General features: G+C 42.5%; 1 protein-coding gene across 4 annotated transcripts; it reads right to left on the bottom strand.

Moving 5' to 3' along the window:
- Window positions 1-3,908: 3,908 nt before the first annotated feature.
- Window positions 3,909-19,306, bottom strand: LOC105187160 (actin-binding Rho-activating protein). Of its 4 annotated transcripts, none has more exons than XM_025298175.1 (6): window positions 18,840-19,306; window positions 18,703-18,770; window positions 17,560-17,846; window positions 5,114-5,244; window positions 4,627-4,876; window positions 3,909-4,387 (listed from the first exon to the last, which is right to left on the bottom strand). In XM_025298175.1, exons 3-6 carry the CDS (start codon window positions 17,587-17,589, stop codon window positions 4,280-4,282), a joined length of 519 nt encoding a protein of 172 aa, XP_025153960.1. In that variant the 5' UTR covers window positions 17,590-17,846; window positions 18,703-18,770; window positions 18,840-19,306; the 3' UTR covers window positions 3,909-4,279. The 4 variants fall into 4 exon arrangements, with proteins under 4 accessions (XP_025153960.1, XP_025153961.1, XP_011146099.1 ...); XM_025298176.1 differs by having other exon boundaries at window positions 17,560-17,637; window positions 17,740-17,846; window positions 18,703-19,306; XM_011147797.3 differs by having other exon boundaries at window positions 18,703-19,306.
- Window positions 19,307-19,551: the final 245 nt, after the last annotated feature.

The following is a 19,551-nucleotide window of genomic DNA, read 5'->3' on the forward strand; positions in this document are numbered from 1 at the left end:
ACGAAAGCAGCCTGGCCAAAGTATCTCTCTCAACACCTCGATCCAATCTACTAATCCGTCCCTGATAGTGTGAATCAAGCCTCGTTGATTTGTGCACGTATCGACACCCCCCGCGACATTTACCGCCGGTTGCGGCTGAAGCCACCGCGCGACATATCGGATCGACCACGGTCGCAAGTCCAAGAAAGCCATATCCGCGAACAGACGCGAATGCCAATCGCGCGCAATCTTCGCATACATATCCTCCCCCTTTTTCGACACGCGACTTTTTGTCTTTTGGAAGGTCTTTTATCCTCCCCGTGTTTTATCTTGTGGTTGACATATCGACGAATGCACTTTGCGACAAGAATGCAATACGTAACGTTGCCCCCCCCCTCCCCGCGAGCGAGGGCAAGAGAGACCGACACAGAAAAATGAATGAAAGAGAGAGAGAGAGAGAGAGTGTATGAGAATGAGAGTGAGAGTGAGAATGAGAATGAAAGAGAGAAGGAAAGAAGAAGAAGCGGTTTTACGTAGAACGCACTTTTGTTCTATCGCGATTGTCGCTCATTAACCCGAAAATGGAAGTGACAGAAGTGAAGAGACGACGAGGAAGTATATTTGCGCTCCTCGAGACTCGATCGTGCGAATTGTTTCGCGAATTGAAAACATCCAAAATCGATTGATATTTGTAGATTATTATTACTTTTCAGTGTATTATTTTTATTTCTCTCTTATTTTATTTCTTTCGTTTTATCTTCGATATTTGGCAATATTTTCGAGACACTTGAAAGCATTTCTTGACTATTCTTAACTCCTTAAATTTCTCCGAGTGAAATTCCACTGTAAAAGTAGAGTCATTTAAATTGGTGTAGCTCTGCACTCGAATTCACTATAAAGTAAATTCTTCAGTCGTCGAATAAACATTTTCATTCGAAATTGAGGAACGAATTTTATCTTTGCAGAATGGAATTTACTCTCTAACCGTTTATTTAATTAATATATTACTTAACTTGTTGAAAGTATGAATTAAAAGTCCTAAGTTCAAGTTAAACCTTCATTCTCACGATTTCGGTAATTTCCGCCTCTGCTTCGAGTGGAATTTCTCCTCGAGAAATTCTGAGAATATTTTTATCTTCTATTAAGCTTCTATTGCACTTTTCTCAAAGCCTTTCGGTTTTCCTTTAGTTTAAGTATGTGCAGTCAGCTGATGAAAGCTTGCAACACTTCAAGCTCGATGAGTTTCGCAACGTATTCCAACAGGAGAACATATCTTCTGCAAGTCGACTGAAAAGCAAAAAAATTTTCCTGTTGGATACATCCTGTACCGAGGTGGAGAAATCGCAAGCTCCGATCATCTGACTGTGCAGCAGCACGATAAGTTTGCGCACAACAAGAAACATTCGCGACCACATCGGCGTTCGTTCCTATATATTGTGGCTCGTTAACCTTTTGACTGGCAAACTGAATTCCGTAAAACTGATTAAACTGGCAAAAAATGGATTTGTGAAAGTTAAGCAATATCATTAAAGATTTTTATTGGGGGTTTGTGAATACAAAATCAAAATTTCAAATGTGAGTCGCCCATTGTGGCGACTAAAGTTATAATTTTATTTCATCAAAATGTATCCGGACATCTGTCATGAAAAAAAAGTTAAATACTGAAAATACAAAAAAGTTCTTACCTAAAATCTATAAAGTAACAAAATACCGGAATAAAACAAATAAATATAATTTATAAAGATAAGTTATATATAATATATAGATAATATATTATGCTTTAATTATCTATATTAGTTTGTAGGCTCACCATTTTGAATTTATAGTTTTAAAATTCACCATTGAAAAGAACGACCTGAAAGCCAATTTGAAATAAAATTTTCTCCAATTTTAGATCGCGACATCCGTCAACTTGAACTTTAAATCAATTCGGAAGCTCATCACCGGACATCAATAAAGCGACCCAAAAAGCTTTAAATATCCAATTTTAGAAATATTCAATAATCTTACAGAAATATCAAATGCAATTTTGCCAGATTTAGCCGTTTTTTGTGAACGCAATATTACATTTCCGCCACTCAGAAGGTTAAACGAGCACGAAACTACTCCGAGCGAGTCGCAGGAGCCACGCGAATAAGGGTGGAAGGGAGACGTTGGCTTCCGTCGCAATATATGACTAACGCTACTGCCAATAATAGAGATCCTACGGTCGATGTTTCTTCTCGGAAAGAGCGCCTTGACGAGCGAGATACTCGCGCGTCATCGATTGCTGTATGGACCTTGCTGCCTTTTGAAACCGCGTTTCAAAGTTGCGGCCCGCCGCCGTCTTCTCGCCGCTTGTCACGCGTCGTTCAAAGCAGCAGCCGGGCTCGAATTTGCCCGGGCCCCCCCCCTCCCCCCAGTAATGTATACGTCACTGCGATTCCCGGCGTGTTACTTTCATAACATGTAAACGCATCCTGGTCGATCGAGATTTGGAATTTGCCGTCGTTGCGATCGTATCGAACGCGTAAAAAACGCGCGAATCTCTTCATCGTAACAAGAAGATGCACGTTGAAAATCCTTGCAAAATGCGACGAAGTAAGAAGATTCGTCCATCAAATGCGACACTTGCGACCGACCGAGCGGATTCAAGCTCTGTAACACAGAGTGAAACGTGTTAAACGCGTTCAAATCCTGGCGAGGACGAGGAAGGTACGGAAAGAGCCTCGGTCACAAAGTAATACGCTTGGACTCGCGGTGTACTTACCGATCGCACTTGATCGACTCGAACTCCCCGAGAGTATCTTATCGGGCACCGATGACACCCGACGCACTCGGGATGAAAAACTCGGGAGGAAATCGCGAAGCTCGCGAGTGCGGCCGAGCTCGTTTATCAAGCGAACGCGCGGCGACGAGAGACACGCGCGGCGGGCCTCGGTCTGTCTGTCTGTCCGTCTGTCTGTCTGTCTGTCTGTCCCGTAAGACGCTGCGAAGAGGCTTTTTGTCGAAGCTTCCGCTTGGTGGACGGACATTAAAATAATTCCCTTCAGCGTCGTCGTCGCCGTCGTTGTCGTCGTCGTCGTCGTCGTCGTCGTCGTCGCCCATCTTCTTCGCGCGAGAGATACACGCGGCACGCACAGGGCGCGCCCCCTCTTTGATTAGTCTTTTTTTTTTACTTTGATATCGTCTTTACCGAGATCACTTGGCGTTCGCTGACCTAAAGTAACCGAGCTACACTGTGTAACAAAGTGCGCGTTGTAAAGTGACTGTATATACAAATATAAATTATGCGATTACCCGCCGGTGTGCGAGTTTCTCCCGACTCCCCCACCTGCTCCCTCCTCCTGAGTCTTTGTTCGAAGTTCGGGCTCGCGCCCGAAAAGTTGTCTATTTGGCAATGAGACAAGCGGCATCGGAACGCGCAGAGCGAGACACGCGATTTTGCTCGGGATAGCAAATCGCCGCAATAGGTTTCGCCCTTTGAATTTATTGGGAATGTGATTTAGTTTTAGAAGGTTTTGCAAGAAATGACACTAATGTCAGTTTTGTCGAAGGTATTTCAATCATGGCTATTGTTTGTCAATTTAATATTAATCCATGATATTTAGTCATTTACTAACAATCGAAGCAGTAAAATTCATACTAATGCCATCTTAAAGATGGAGTTTCCTAAAGAACATTTTTTACATACTCGTATGTTGCTTTTGATTTTTAATCGGAAGAAAACGGCGATCGAAAGTCATAGAACTCTGATAGAAATTTACGATGATGTTGCTCCATCAATTGAGATGTGTGAATATTCATTTAGATTTATTATTATTTTATTCAATAGTGATGATTTCAATATTAACGAGAAAGACCGCTCGGGATAACCAAAAAGCTTAAAAATGCTTTGGATTTCCTATCAGGTTGTCTCTCTGAGAGACTGAAACAAGTAAAAGATCGACTACGGTGGATACATCAATCGTTTATTACGTGTTGGATATTTACAAAGTTGACAACGTTCCGACAAGATGCAGCGTAAAAATTGCATCGTTCCCTAAAGCTCTGACATTCATGTCACATCAACGGATCTCATTCGTGTCAACAGCGAACTATTTACATCGAAAACCGCGCTCATTCATTCAACATACAAAAGCCGACGCGAGTCGAGTACAAAGTACGCACTATACAATGGACATATTTATTACAAGATTTGCGCTCTTATAAAGTACAGACGAATAAATACAGACCGACCGGCAGCTCCCAGTGACAGCAATCGCGAATGTCGTCTCTTCGAACGTAGGCAAATTCGCGGAGGCAAACATCATCAGTCGCATTAGCTCTCCAGTCTCTCCGTCCTGATCTCTTCTAGCCGCTGATTATATTCCTTACGGATTTCTTCTATGGGTTTCACCAGGAATATCGGCACGTTGTCGTCTCTCCTCTGCAGCAGGAGAAAAGAGTTTATTTAAGCCTATCGATAATGTTGACTATCGACTGTTGCTCTTTACGGTGAATATTAGATACTAATAATTTTGTGTGTGTATTTTATGTGTACAATCGAATATTTAGAGCGGATTAAACAAGGAAGCAGCGTAAAAAGAAAGAGAGAGAGAGAGAGAGAGAGAGAGAGAGAGAGAAGTGAATTATCAGCGAGTGTAATATCAACGCAAGCTAACTCACCTGGAAGAGACACTCGCCCTCGAACTCCAAATACTTCATTTTCCTCGCCCTCAGAAGCAGCCCCACGCACTTGTTACTGATATTAGTGTAAATATTGAAGATGTCGCCGAATGTGATGCCGATTACGTCAGGTTGGTCCTGGCAAGCTGTGCCCTCCTGAATGATTATCTCGCAAAGCTCCAGAATCTCCTTCAGCACGTGAGCGTTCGCTTTGCGACCGCGGAGATCAGACTTGGAACCTGCTTCTGGCCTGAAGCGAGTCGCCAGAGGCACAAGTTCATTAACTTACACAAACTTTTTACCAATCCCGCGAACGAGTAATTTTCTCAAGTTTATCAACGTACACTCTTTCAACAACAGTAATTTTTCAACGTTTCAAGTTTCAAAATTTTATCTGCGAATTTATTTTCATTGACTCCAAGTTGTGTTTGCCGTTAAAGAGTACGAGTAGAGTTTGACGAGATTCTCCAAGTGAAAGCTCGCGTACCTGCCGTATTCCTCCTTGGAGAATTTCGGCTTCTCGATGTTCAAGCCGGACGTGAACGGATTCTTACTCTGCTTGTCCTTGTGCTTGCTGGCGTACTGATTGAACATGGCAACTTTGGCGCCCAAGGATTCCTGTGAGAGAGAGAGAGAGAGAGAGACACGATGGGAGATACGTAAATCTTCGTTATTCCGTTATTTGTAGACGCCAGATGTCATTGAATGTCATATCTAATTTACTACGTAAATCGTCCGTGCAAACTGAGCGTCTGGTTTAATCGAAAATCCGAGGAATCGGAGAAGGGCACGATATCCGATCGACGTCGAGGCGATTGGTACTTCGAATCGCAAGCGTGTAATTTCGCGACACTTCGCTTAAATAAAGCATAAATTTATGAAAATTTCATATTTGAGGAGCTTAAAGACGAAGCTCGCACATCCGACTACGCAGACATCACCGAGTTAAATTGTTTGACGTCTTTAATAAGCCAGGAATTTCTGGGATCCCGCCAAATTGAATCTATGGCCCGACCCTGGCCACAAGAAGACATCACGCCGTCATCCTCGTGGATTTTCACGGTAACACCCGTTAATTGCATTCATTCATCCGTTTTCGTTATGTTCGTACGTTCTCACTCGGACGGCGCGCCGAGTCTTGCGCGAAGTTTAAAAAGTTTCGATCGTCGCGACCTTTTTAAAGGAAAATTGCAAGTCTATTCTCTCCCTCTTTTTTTTTAGCGTATCAAGCATCAAAGTAATGAATTCCGCTTGGAAATCTGCCTGAGAGGAAAGAATCTATTCTCCGAATCGTTATGAAACGCCAACTTGACCTGAATGTTAATTATTTGATGATACGCAAATAGTTTCATTCAATTATGAAAAAATAACAAGTTCGGGTTGGAAATGGATTGAATAATAAATTTGACTTGTAAGATTTCTCCCGGGAAGAGGAATCTACCCTCCGAATCTCAGGCGCTGACCTGACCTCAACATTGGCTCTTTGACGATGAAGAAATATATGAAACTGAAGACTAAAAAGAAACATAGTTTCACTCAACTCCCTGAAGAAATAATGAATTCAATTTGGGGGGAGGAGTAGATTCAATAATTCAACATTCAGCGTGAAAGTTTTTCTCAGACAGACAGGAAAGAATCCACTTTCCGGATGATTTCAAGACGCTAAGTTCAGGACGCTATCTTCAACTATCTCACGGCTAAAGGAAATACAGCGGACCGAAACCCAAAGAAATATGTCGTCTCTCTTCTTTATTATGAAAAGAAGTATACTCACATACATAACCGACGACATGATGAGCGGCGCGATTAATCCACGCGACGTTGGAGACAAAAGCACGATGCTCGACGGCGCTTCGCGACTCTTACGACGGTAAAGGAGAGGAAGATTTGAGCGGAGAGAGTGGAATGAAAAAGCCGCGAGCCGACAGAGTACAAGATATACTTCCACTTCCGAATTATCGAGTGGCGTCGTACGCTCGCTTCCGCCGGCGCGAATAACGGCGTCGCGACGCCGCGCGTCCCTTTTTATAAGGAACCGTCGACGTCGAAGTCGTTCCTCCCCCACCGAGGTGTGTATTTCGGCGCGGGGTCGCGCGAGATATTCCACCGTATTATATCTTCGCCGCCGGCGATTCCCGGACTCTCTTGATCGGCCGCCAGACGGCCCCGTTAATATCCTCGCTAATAATCCAGCAAGGAATTCCCAGTCGGGAATGTCAAGTTCCGCACGCGCGCGCGCGCGCGCGTGGAACTTTGATACACACCAGAGAAAGAAAACATGACGTGCGCCCTCCTCGAGAAGCTCGGCTCCAGCCGCGCGCGTTCTTGCCTAATTTTAAGTGTAAGCACTCCAGTTCACGGAACAAGTGTTCGCGTCGGCGCGGCGAGGTTTGTTTACGATCGAAATTACGTTTCATTCGTGAGCGATTTTATCAGGTCTGGTAGGTAGTTAATTCGTTCTCCGATGAAATTTGCATAGTTCAGAGTAAAATTTGAAATTGGAATATTCTCCCTTTTGCTCTTTTGCTGTTTTAAACTGTTGACATTTAACTGTTCGATGGCTATCAACAAAGAGCGAACATTCGATACGCGCGATGCATCTCGCGTTTCATTTAAACAAAAACGTTTCTGAAGCAACTAAAATGCTTTGTGCTGCTCATGGTGAAAATGTTGTGACCGATCGCATGTGCCGAAACTGGTTTGACGTTTTCGAAGTGATGATCTTGATCTTTACGACCAATCACGCCTCACGGTCAGCTAAGAAATTTGAAAAGGAGGAGTTGTAAAATCTACTAAATGAAAATACGGCACAAACAAGAACTTTCGGAAAAACTGAGAGTAAGCTAGAAAGCTTGAGATCGTTTATATCGTATGGAAAAGATACCGAAAGAAGGGCAGTGGATTTCACACGAGCTACCATTGACAGTCAAACAAAAATCGCCGATTGACATTATTTTGCTCGTCAGACAACAAAAAAAGATCTTTTGCACAAAATCGTAACTGGTGACAAAAAATGGATTATGTGTGAAAATCCTAAACACGAAAAATCATGAGTAGACTTTGGTCAACCGACAACCCGTCGATAGCAAACCCAAACATTTTGGAGAAAAAGTTCTTCTCTGTATATAATGGGACCAGAAGGCTGTACTGTACTATGAGTTTTTGGTAAAACCGAGATTAAAACAGAGATTTATCAAGAGTAATTGGTTTTGTTTGAACGATGCAATTGAGAAAAAAGCCATTTACTGGACAAGACAGCCGTAAAGTCATCCTATTACATAACAATGCTGAACCGCATACAGCAGAAGACAAAGAAAGCCATCTTACATTTGGGCTGGGAAATTTTCCCACACACGACGTATTCTTCAGGCTTGGCTCCATCAGATTTCCGCTTGTTTCGATCGATGCAACGCGCACTGTCTGATATACATTTTTCGACAGTTGACGACGTACGAAATTTCATCGATGACTTAACAGCCTTGAAAGCCACCAAGTTTCTATCATGATGAGATTCGGCAACTGTCCAATAAATAGCGCAAGGTCATCGATCAACAACGGAGAATATTTCATTGAATAATCTTGTTCTATCGATTTTTAAATAAAGATTGGAGATTATCGAAAATAGAATAGAATTACTAAGCCTGATATCAACGGTTGATTGATTTCACTTAAGTGATTTTATTTCCGATTGGAATAATTCTACTCGTGACTTTATTGTGAAATTATTTTTTCACTCAGCTGACATTTTATTATAATTTTATTTATGACTGAATTTATTATTGATTGATTGAGACTTATTTATGACTTTATTCTCACGATTGATTTCATTATTGTGACTGATTGATTTTATTTCTAATTTGGAGATATTCGAGACCGTTCGAGATGGAAGAATTCATACTGCATGAATGAAAAGTCACTCGATTTCGACTAACTCGCCGGCTGCTATTCCATTCTGCGAACAAAATCTCAAAGAATTACATTTATAGCTGCGTGTCGTCAAAAATATCCTGCTCCAAGCATCCCTCACCCCCGTGGCTCGTTGTTGCAATCCCAAAAACAGCAGATATCTTGAGATTGTCCTACCAGAAATGGGGGACGTCAAGTATATATCCTCTCGCGAATATTGAAATAAACCGCAGGAAATTTCAAATTCACTCGGGACGCAATCCTCGGGTGCGTAAATAATCTAGCGGACGAGAACACGTCACGCTGACCGAAGGGCGATAAATCGATCGTCTCTCTTCCTTCCTCTCCCGCGGATATAACGCGATTATATCGAATCGCGTGCACGTGCCTCTCTCGAAAATGAGCGGCCTTCACGCGGCGATCGCGTGGCCATTCAGGAAATCTCGTGACTGGCGGAGTAACGCGCCAGGTAAGTGCGAAAAGTACGTCGACGCTACTCTGACGGGGAGCGCGCCGGCGGGAGGAAAAACTCTCGCTCGGATCTCATCCCAAAATTAACTTTCGGCCGGCGAAGATTTGTCAATGACAGACTGCGGCGATATACGAGCTGAAGCACGCTTGGGACCTCGCGTAAATCACAGCGCGAGACGAGAGACAGCTCGTGAGACAGTTCCGCTCGGTTCTCTCTCGAGATGCCTTGGAATGGAATCTCGCTGAGGACGAGCGAGAAATGCCGGTTTCGTTGGCGAAGCGACAGCAGGTCGCGAGATTGGGAAATAGCGGCAGCAAGTTCGAACTCCGTGAGCCGCCGATCGCGGGCGGGTTTTCCATTCTTCCCGATTTCGGGCCGACACGAATGGGCCCGAAAGACGAAAGAGCTCTCGGCTTTGCACCCGACTAGAAATTTATCCCATGCTCCTGATCAGGTTAACCTCATTTGGTATCAGGTCCCAATAAGGTAATACTATCGGGTCCTAGTAACACAAGTCATGTAACACAGCGTGGATATCAGGACCTTAGTAAGGATTCGTAGTCAGGTCCTTATTGAGTTACCTTATGGAATCCTTATTACGTTTTTTTTTTCAAATTATGACTCCTGATTACTCGCCACGGCTATATTGGATGATGAAATTAGGAATAAAACATGACACGCTGAAAATTCTTTCATGTCATTTTCAAATAAGAAGATATTTGCATGAAATAATATTTTAGATCGCTTGATCGCATACTTGTAAAAAGTTTCGAAAAAGAAACATAAAATGAATATAGAGATCATAAGATCATAAAGTATCACAAGGTGACAAGACATAAAGTAGTGTTAAAGAGAAAAGTTGCATGTCACGTTAATTTTGCAACTATTTATTGACTGCTAAAAAAAGGATAGTTTCTATAGCATTTTACAAATATATTCAAGTGATCTGAAGTGTTTTTTTTTTTCAATACAAACATCTTTATATTTGGAAATGACATCCAAAAATTGTTTTGTTAAAACTTGACGATGTAAATCATATTAAGTACAATGAATGAGATCCCGACAAGGACCTGATTAACTAAACCATATTATATCATACACTAGGGTTGGTACATTAAGATCCTAATGTGAACCCAATCACTATAACCTTATAAAGGTCTTTCTTACTCATTTGTCGTTAGGACATTATAAGGACTGACTTACTTAGGATTACCTTTCATTCACCCTATTAGATCCTTATCAATGTTAGGTAAACCTGAACAAAATTTCTAGTCGGGCAGTCGCCTGCCCAGTTTGGAATCTACGAGCCGCGAATTATAATTGGGGCGATGATGTACCGCGACGCACTCAACTGTGCGGCCGCACGCAACTGTCGCGGAAATATACTTCTAACTCGCGGATAAATCTTTCACGGAAGAGAGAGGAAGAGAGAGAGAGAGAGAGAGAGAGAGAGAGAGCACTCGGCGGGTTCGCAAGAAAATACACTCAATCGGAGCTTCCGCTCGCACACGCGGACAAACGTCGGCGGGTAAGCTGGCCGCGCCGTAAAAGGAGCTGCAACGCAGCTGCCGTTTGTGACGCCGCCGATTCTCGGCAATACGCAAGAGAGCCAGAAATGCGGAATTAGGTCTGCTTCTGCGCGTCGTAATGCACCGTCTGCTCCCTCGACAAACCCGAGGAACCGCGGAAGTGTGGAGACGCGACGCGCAGATCGATCCCTTCGAGATGAGCAAACCCGCAAACGGCTGCTCTCAGCGAATCTCTAAGCACGAAATTTGCGAAATGAAGTATATTATAGTCTGAGATTTCACACTGAGAGAAAAAGATTCAAGAAGGAGAACTAGTAACGTATTTTAATCTCAATTTTTTCATTCAGGTGGAACAAACAATTGCTTTCATGGAAAAGTGCGGGTCCAACGTAGAGGCCGATCGTCAATCCAAATGTCCGATTCAAATCACCCCGATACGCTACCCTTTTCGTAGCTTACTAAAGTTGAACCCTACAAGAAATGTAGGGTTCAACTTTAGTAAGAACTGGCTATAATATTCGCAACATTGTTATTTCGAATAGTGTATGCGCATAAATTATTGTAAATATCAATTATCTTTGAGAGTGATGCACTGTTTAATTATTGGAAAAATTACAACCTATGGCCATCTTGCCTGAGTTATCTTCAGATAGATTTCATATAAATGTGTGTAGCGGAGAACTCGTCACTACACGTGCATGGAAATCTTTCTACAAACTTTACGTGTATTCGTGTAGGCTCCTAAATACAGTTGTAAAGGTACAGCGACCTTCTTCGAAATGAGCGAAGCAAATACACATTCAGTACGTACAAACTGCAGAACTTTTGCAGCGGGCAAATATTTACTCCAACTGACAGCTCGAGATGTCGATTTTGAGATTTTTCATTCTTTTCGTCGTTCGTATATGAACAACGCTCCGATTCATTTTTGCGCGTACTCTCTTTCATTGTGCAAAATCACTTGCCAAGTGATCCTGCCAAGACCAAGACGATGTAAACTTTACAAAAAAAGAAAAAATCAGTTTCTTGTCAATTAAGCTTTCAAAAGTATGGCTGCTCCTTAAAAAAGAAAAAAATATGTTGCTAATACCCACCGAATAAATATTTTTTATTTCTTAGACTTTTTTTTCTCTCAGTGTAATTAAGGTCGTCTCAAGTTCTTTCCCGAATGTCATGAAGCCGTTTCAACGGCTGCATATCGTATCTCGAGATGAATTCAAAAGAATTTTTAACTACCTTTAGTTCTTTAACTACCTTCAGTCTCATCTTTGAGTTGACTATACTTTGAATACTCGCACAGAAGTTCCTCAGCATTTCCCCAGATACAGCATGAATTGATTAGAATTCCGACATTTGTCCCAAACTTGCTTATCTGTTTACAATATCAATCTCATGCTTATCTCAAACTCTCCGGGTTCTCTGTGTGAAATCAAAACAGGCAGGCTATCGAAATTTTGTTTTCTGCACTACGTTGATATACCTTTGCACGGGGAAAAGTGAAATGGTTAAATCGCCAAGTGGACCAAATTCAGCGCATATCTAAGCAGATTTGCTCACTTCGCCGTCACACTTCACACGATATCGCGATACAAGAGCGGGTGAATCTTTATTCTCTCATCGGCGAGAATCGTGATCGCGCGTCGCCGCGGATCGATACTCCAACTTGAGATATCTCCTTCTCCACGCGACAAAGTGCGCAACTTGGCCGCTTTTGGCACGTCACGCCGGATTCCGGAGTAATTAGGCGAATTCGCGTTTACGGACTTACGTAAGTGCGGTCGTGAAATCGCGCAGACGCGAGCGACATGTCCATATAGCCGCGCGTCTCCTGAATTACCCAGAGAGACGCGTCGCAGTAATCTCAGATTAACGGCGCAAACGTCGCGCCTGCGGAATAATAATTTGGCCGGAAGACGCGATTTCAGGTGTCGATCGCCGACACGGCCGGTTCATGGCGACAATTCGGCGCCACGCGACGAATCCGCAGGCCCGAGACCACGCGCGAAAGTCTCGCACGTGCGTCAACGTATAAATGCATGTACGCGCCATTGACCGGTGTCAACGACACGTGGGCGTTGGCTGTCCGTCGCTTCGAGGCTTTTCCCCGTCACAATTCCGAATCGCTTGGCACCTGCTCGGGAATATCTGGAAAACTTCCACGCGAGCATTCCGATCTCACATAGAACACATTTTCAGGGACTCCTTAATTGGGAGCCGCTTCAACCTTCTAAAAACTCAATGGAGAATTCTCTACTCAGAGAATGTCCAATGTAGCATATTTATAATATATAACCACACCCGAAAAAAAGGTATTCTATTTGTAAAGTGATTTTTCCCATAGTCTCATATTCTAAGCGAAGCCTTTTACAGGAAGCATTTGTTTTATGGACAACGTCTGGAGCGACGGAGAAAAGAAGAGAAATCGTTATTCGGTTTTGCGATTTTCAATTTGAAATCGCACAACCAATTTTGCTGCAAAGGAGGAGGGTCGATAAGGCCCTCCTCCTTTGGTTTTTGGGCCCACCTCCGATTGACCTCAAAGTACGTCATTTTACTCATCTAAGTGGGCCTCATTACATACTGTAAGGACTTTTCCTAATAATGATTTAATTCGGAGAAATAGGCATTTTTATATTCCCATTTTACATGGGTTTACGCGCAGTAGTTCGCGCGGCCGCCGTCGTGGCCGATTTGCTTCGCCGGCGGCCCTCACTGATGCAGACGCAGTCACACATGAACGATATTTTTTTGTCTCATTAACCATCAGTTTTGGTTGATCTTCATCTGTTTGGATGTTTTTTTGAAGGAATTCTCTTTGAGATCAAGGATTTGTTCTTCTTTTGCGGACGCAAGCGTAATAAAGTGTGCAAAAAAATTGTATTTTAAAGGTGAAGTACCTCGAGAAAAATGATGGCTCTGACATATGTTGTAGTGCATATATATACGCAATTTTTGGGAAAGTATGATCTTGCGTGAGCAATGTTAACAATATGAAACCCAGCATCATTTGATCGAAGGTACGAAAACCCATGTAAAATGGGAATATAAAAATGTCTATTTTTCTGAATTAAATCATTATTAGGAAAAATCCTTACAGTATGTAATGAGGCCCACTTAGATGAGTAAAATGACGTATTTTGAGACCAATCGGAGATGGGCCCAAAAACCGGCTTTATTGACCCTCCTCCTTTGGGAACGCTGATCCGGGGGAATCCTGAAAAATTTGCACGCGTCGCTTCGAGAGAAAAATACAAGCCGGGTCATCGAACACGCGAAAGAAAGATCATGTTTTCCTCGTTCGCGCGCGAGCGCGCGGCCTTGGTTGGCGCCAGATCATGACCTCTTTCGGCCGCGCACCGCCTTCCATTTTTACTCGACGCGACTCGAATTGCGACGTTTGACGTTTGTCGCGAGAGACACTCGGACAGCCAATTTCCCAAACAATTCCAATCAGTCTTGAAATACGAGACAGTTTCTTTAGGCCGGCGCGTTATATCGGGTGTGTGCAAAAGTTTTGATAGATTCCGCGATAAAAGAATGTGCGTTTGGTCCGAGTAATTTCATTAGGAACAATTTATCCATACTACGACTAATCACCACCGTTTTCTGTTATCTTTGGCGTGTAAGGCGCTGCCATAAAGTTAGATCAGTCGTGACATCTTCGGAGGAACTCATCGAGACCGAAATATATCTCATACAGTATTTCATTGTGTCGTAAATTCAAATTTGCGACGAAATCCTTTGTCGATGAAGGGAGAACGTGGAAGATACACGCGAGCACCATCGGTGCCCCACCACGAGGAGCGGAGAAAAATGGCTTGTTGCTTCGACGTAACGATCGACCTGAATGAAACGAGGCATCCGTTAATTAACGCGTGCCGTTAACGCGCGTTCGGCTGAAAGCGGAAAGCGGCAGCTCGCCGCGAGAGTTACTAGTCGCACTTGGCGAAATCCTGTTTACCATTCCCGCTGACGAAGATCGTTGGGACACGTATCTCTCCTCGTAAAGCCCGGCCGCGTTTTCGCCTGGAGCTTTCGATGTGTATTTTGTTTTCGACGTCGACCGAAATATCGACGATACGTCAAAGGCCCGAACATGTCGGAGTAACGAACGAGTCGTGACCCAATCACGGCATGCCGTACGCGGAAATCGCGACGACTGCCTCTGCGAGTGCCCCCCTCCGCTTCTCTCTCTCTCTCTCTCTCTCTCTTCCTCTTTTTCTCCGTTATTCCTGGCCGGCGATCGTTATTTTCGACCGTCCTCGTCACAACTTCGGATCTCGCGGCGACTAATCGCCGTTTTTAAATCCGTCTTACTCGCGCTACTCGACGCGCCTCGACGAGCCGTTGCGCCGAAAGGGAAATGAATCATCTGAGCGTGATGCCTCCCCCGGAAGTGAACACGCCCACGCGACATAACGAGAAAGGCAGAAGGGGTCTTTGCTTTCGTTAGCGGAGAATCGCGCTTCGTCGTAAGCGTGGGAGAATGATCCGCGTTTTGACGTTCAGCGTAGAATGCACCACGCGGAAATGTGCACCTTACGAAGACAAATAAATTCAGACGAAACTTATAGAAGAAATAAACTTGCTAATGATAGAGGAATAGGAAGGAAGGAGATTCAGCGGGGAGACTTCCCGCGCGCTGCGAGTGCAACGGTGGAGAGATATCGTCGCGATGTCGGAAGTGGAAGCGGCCGAACACGGCCAGCCAGTAGTCGCAAGCGCTCATTCTTCAACTGATCAGACGCGCGGGACGATCATCGATCTAACGGAGCGGCTCGAGCGAAAGCGCTTTGTCTCGATAATTCACGGTATATGCGCAATCGGGCGCATTAATGCACGTCCGATGCACCGTGCCGATTCAACGTACGCGTGTTAAGGGTAATTTGCTGCTTCCTCCATTCGCTTCTCGGATAAGCTTCTTAATTCGCTGGTAAGAGCTTCTTCTAGACGTTCGACTTTTATCCGCTGACGTTTGAAACTTACAAGGAAACATACATACCCTAGGAAAAAAAATTTAATATCTCTAACAAAATTGTTTAGCTGAGGCATTTTTTAATAGCAACCAAATATCTTGTTTTATATAATAAAATATTTAGTTGTCTCAACTAAATATATTTTTCTGCTTTGTTCCTTGGACCAAATGACTTTTTCTTCTTAGACTTCATATATAAAAATTAAGCATTTTAGTTATTTTATCCGTAAAAATTACACAATAACGAAATATTATTTTACATGAACTAAAATAATGCCCAATGGATACTATTTTGTCTTTCTGTGCACTAAAATTTATATTTTATATATTAAGAAAAAATTATAGTATTTATTAACAATTTATTAAGAAAATTCATATAGTTGAAGCTTTTCGGTTGCTATAACAAAAGTATTACGTTATACGAACAAATCGTAATCAAACAAGATATTTGTTTACAGAAACTAAACAGTTTTGTTGGGCATATTTTAACTAAATTATTTTGTTGTTGCAACAAAATTTTGATTCACGCGACAATACATTTTTCCTAATGTAGGGAACTCGGAAATTAAAAATTATGAAACTTTGTGTGGAAGTAAAGTGGTTTATCCGTAATGCAAAACTACTTTTTGTTCATGCGGAATTCCAGTCTAACGGGATAAAACTACCCTTCGACTGGACTTTGAAAAAATATCATTTTTATTTTCAGAATATATCTTTTAAAATACGAGGCATATGCAAAAATTGTTTATATAAAAGTTGTAATGTATTTCATATTCTTTGCAACTGTGTATTCAGATTTTGCAAAATTGAAAAATTTTTGAAACCCCCTCCGCCCTCCTCCAATTTTGCAAAATCTGAATAGTTGCACTAAAAACAGTTGCAAAGAGTATGAAATACACTACAACTTTCATATAAACCATTTTAGCATATACCTCGTATTTTAAAAGATATACGCTAAAAATAAAAATAGTTTTTTTTTCAAAGGGTGGTTTCACTTCGTCAGACTAGAATTCCGCACGATATAAAAAATAGTTTTGCATTATGGATGAACTACTTTACTTCCACACAAAGTTCCATAATTTTTTGAATTTCCAAGTTCCCTATGTTTTCTTGTTAGATGACGTAGCGTCTATCAGATCAGAGTTGAACATGCCTAACTTATCGCAACGACCACTAGACGTCGCGTCTTCTAAATTTTAGAATCGCTAGCGAATAAAAATCGAACGTTTAGAAGAAGCTTTTTTTTACCAGTGAGTTGAGAAGCTTCCTCAAAACGAGTAAAAACAGCCCCGTATAAATTACCCTTTACGTGCTCGCCCCATTCAATTTACCCTTTGCGCGACAATTTGCAGCACGTTTCCTGCTCGATGAAGTTACACGAAGAATGAAACGTCAGTTTTATGTTTCAGGAAGTCCACTCTCAATTCTTGGCAAAAATTACTCACTCACGGTACTCGTTGCGTATTGCTCGTTGATAAATTAGAAATATCAATTGATTGACACACTCACTAATTCTGCTTTCTTACGTTTATCTGGTTGCTTCGACTTGAAGTGCTCGTCAGTAGTGATTTGCAATCGCGACGGCGCCAACTTCGTCGGAAAAAACATAGTGCAAACGAATATACGTCAGATATTAATAATATTAATTGATCCAGCTGGTTGATGCCACGTTCATTCGCAGGTTAGTTTTTGACATCACAGATTCACTTCTTCAAGGAGAAAAACGACCTGACATTGATGACCGGAACCGTCGTTCCTTTCGCTGAAGAAGTGAACTATAATGTTGACGAAGCGTCGAAGACAAATTCACGGCATCAACCCGGAAGCCAGATCAATCACTTTTCTTTACCCAATAAAAATATCTGGATGATATTATTAACAAATCATCATTGAGAGAGGAATGTCAATGACGAAAACGAGAGATAAGCCAGGAGGATTAGGGAAGTGCTTTTATTCGACATGAGAGCTTGAATCACGAACGAAGCAACGCATGGTGGAAGTGCGCGTCAAGATGAAACGTTCCGCCACAGCGTCGATGCGGTTTCACTGACCTCTTCGGAATCACTGCAACTTTCCTCCATCTTCGAGACGTGAAGCGACGACGGTCGTGCGCCAAAATTCGATCGGCACTATCGACAGTTACATAATTCGATTAATTGCAAAATCTCCGGCGACCTCGCCGTGTGTCGAATTCAATTCCCCTCGCGATCCTCCAAGATAGCAACACTGACCTCTCTCACGATGACTTTGCGATGACTGCTCGCTTCTATTTACGACCGCAGCACTCACGTGACGCGTGGACGGCCGACATCTTCCTTGAGAATTTGAATCGCGTCTTCTGCGCGTTAGAACAGTAAAAGAACAGTAAATCCTTTTATTCCACTCTTACAAGAGCCTTGTAAATTTCTAATTTTTTTATTTATCTACTTCTATCTCTGTCTACTATTTCTCTCTGTTATCTATTGTCTTTTCCATGTATTCTACTTATTTTTGCAATTAGAGAAAAATTTAAAGCTTTGTGAAAATTTGCAATGTGCGTTTCGCGATCTTTCTTCATTGTTATTTCCTCTAATTAGTCGATATGATAACACATAAAATTATTCTAGACACAAAGTGATCTAATTTTATGTGTCAAGCCCATTATGCCGAATTGTGAATGCCGAATATAATTTTCAACGAGGAAATAATTTACTCGAGAAGAAGCTAAAAGGAAATTGTTGAAAAAATAATTTAACATGGGTTATAAATAACCTACGCTATAGTATTACCGCGTTTCATTAATTTATTTACTTACCTTAACCTAAGTAAATTCATTTACTTGCCATGAACTTATTTACCTACGCGACATCTCATTAATTTACATGCAAAATAATTTGAACATATTCAGACTTTATTTAAACATTAAATCGACTCAGCGTGGCATTCAACGCATTAACGAGAAATGCGCTCCACAAAAAAAGGCACACGCCAAAAGGGAAAAAATTGAAAAAGACGAGCGTAGCGCGTATGTTCGAATTGCCTGATGCTTTCGAATTTCCCGCCCCGTCGCAACGGCCGCAGCATCAACTTCTCTCATGACTGTGAATACGGTCCATTTGACGCTTCAGGCGATACGGAGTATGCGTAGCAGCACAACGGATGGTTCGCTTATCGTTACGAAACGCCACAGCCATTGCGACGCCACAGCTAATTACGTCATCATTTCCGCTCCCATCGCGCTCCAAACGTTGCGGGGTCGATGAGCAGCAGCTAATTCTGAGTTCTGTAACGTAAATACGCTCAGGATGCCGGAGATACAGCTCTTTGATGAAGAAGCAGATGTCGCGCGTACAGTAGATGTAACCGAAGAAGATTATGCCGTACTTCAATCAGCGCATATTCCATAATTATTGCGAGCATTTCTGAATGTAGGAGAGTTATGTTCAGAGGGTTGTTTTCACAATTTGTCCATACAAAAAGATCCGTTTCCTTTTTCTTCGGACTTAATGTGTCGCACCCCATTGTTGGCAAAGGTGAAGTTGCATTTGGAACAAACACTACAATCTGGCCCTCTTGCGACTGTCGCGCTCGTAGCGTTCACGTGAACCGCTCCCGCTTGGCCGTTTCGGAGCGTAGCGGAACATTGGTAGCGCAAAGTGAATCGCACCCTGTGAGAGAGCCATTTTTTTCCATTATCTTCTCATGTACAGTAGACCGACGCAATAGTCGGTTGAGCGGATGAGACAGAGCAGTAAAACGCGAGCAGTGAGCAAAGCAATCAATCGTTGATGAAACGTAAATGACGACTGCTTACGTTTTCAACCCTTAACGCACAAAGTTACACAATACCAAAGCTTCCCATACGAAACTTACGCTGCATCCTGTAATATAATTTCGTTTTGCCCGCGCTATCGAACCGATGAGTGTGCATGATACGCAATAAAAAATAATCCCCTTGAAAAACAAATAAAGACATTTAATAAGTGGATTTTATCACGCACTTTGGATGGGAGATTTTCTTCAAGCATGGAAAAAAGACACGAAGACAAAGGCAGATTGGGAAA

This window comes from Harpegnathos saltator, unplaced genomic scaffold (genome assembly GCF_003227715.2).
Source record: "Harpegnathos saltator strain DR-91 unplaced genomic scaffold, Hsal_v8.6 scaffold209, whole genome shotgun sequence".
Classification (NCBI taxonomy): Eukaryota; Metazoa; Arthropoda; class Insecta; order Hymenoptera; family Formicidae; genus Harpegnathos; species Harpegnathos saltator.

What these genes read in the sequence shown, in the direction of transcription:
- LOC105187160 (XM_025298175.1), bottom strand. Translation starts at nt 17,589, where the DNA reads ATGGAGGAAAGTTGCAGTGATTCCGAAGAG. An exon ending in GTTGCAGTGATTCCGAAGAG is followed by an intron (nt 5,245 to 17,559) that starts GTCAGTGAAACC and finishes TCTCTCTCACAG; the next exon opens with GAATCCTTGGGCGCCAAAGT. An exon ending in TCCAAGGAGGAATACGGCAG is followed by an intron (nt 4,877 to 5,113) that starts GTACGCGAGCTT and finishes GACTCGCTTCAG; the next exon opens with GCCAGAAGCAGGTTCCAAGT.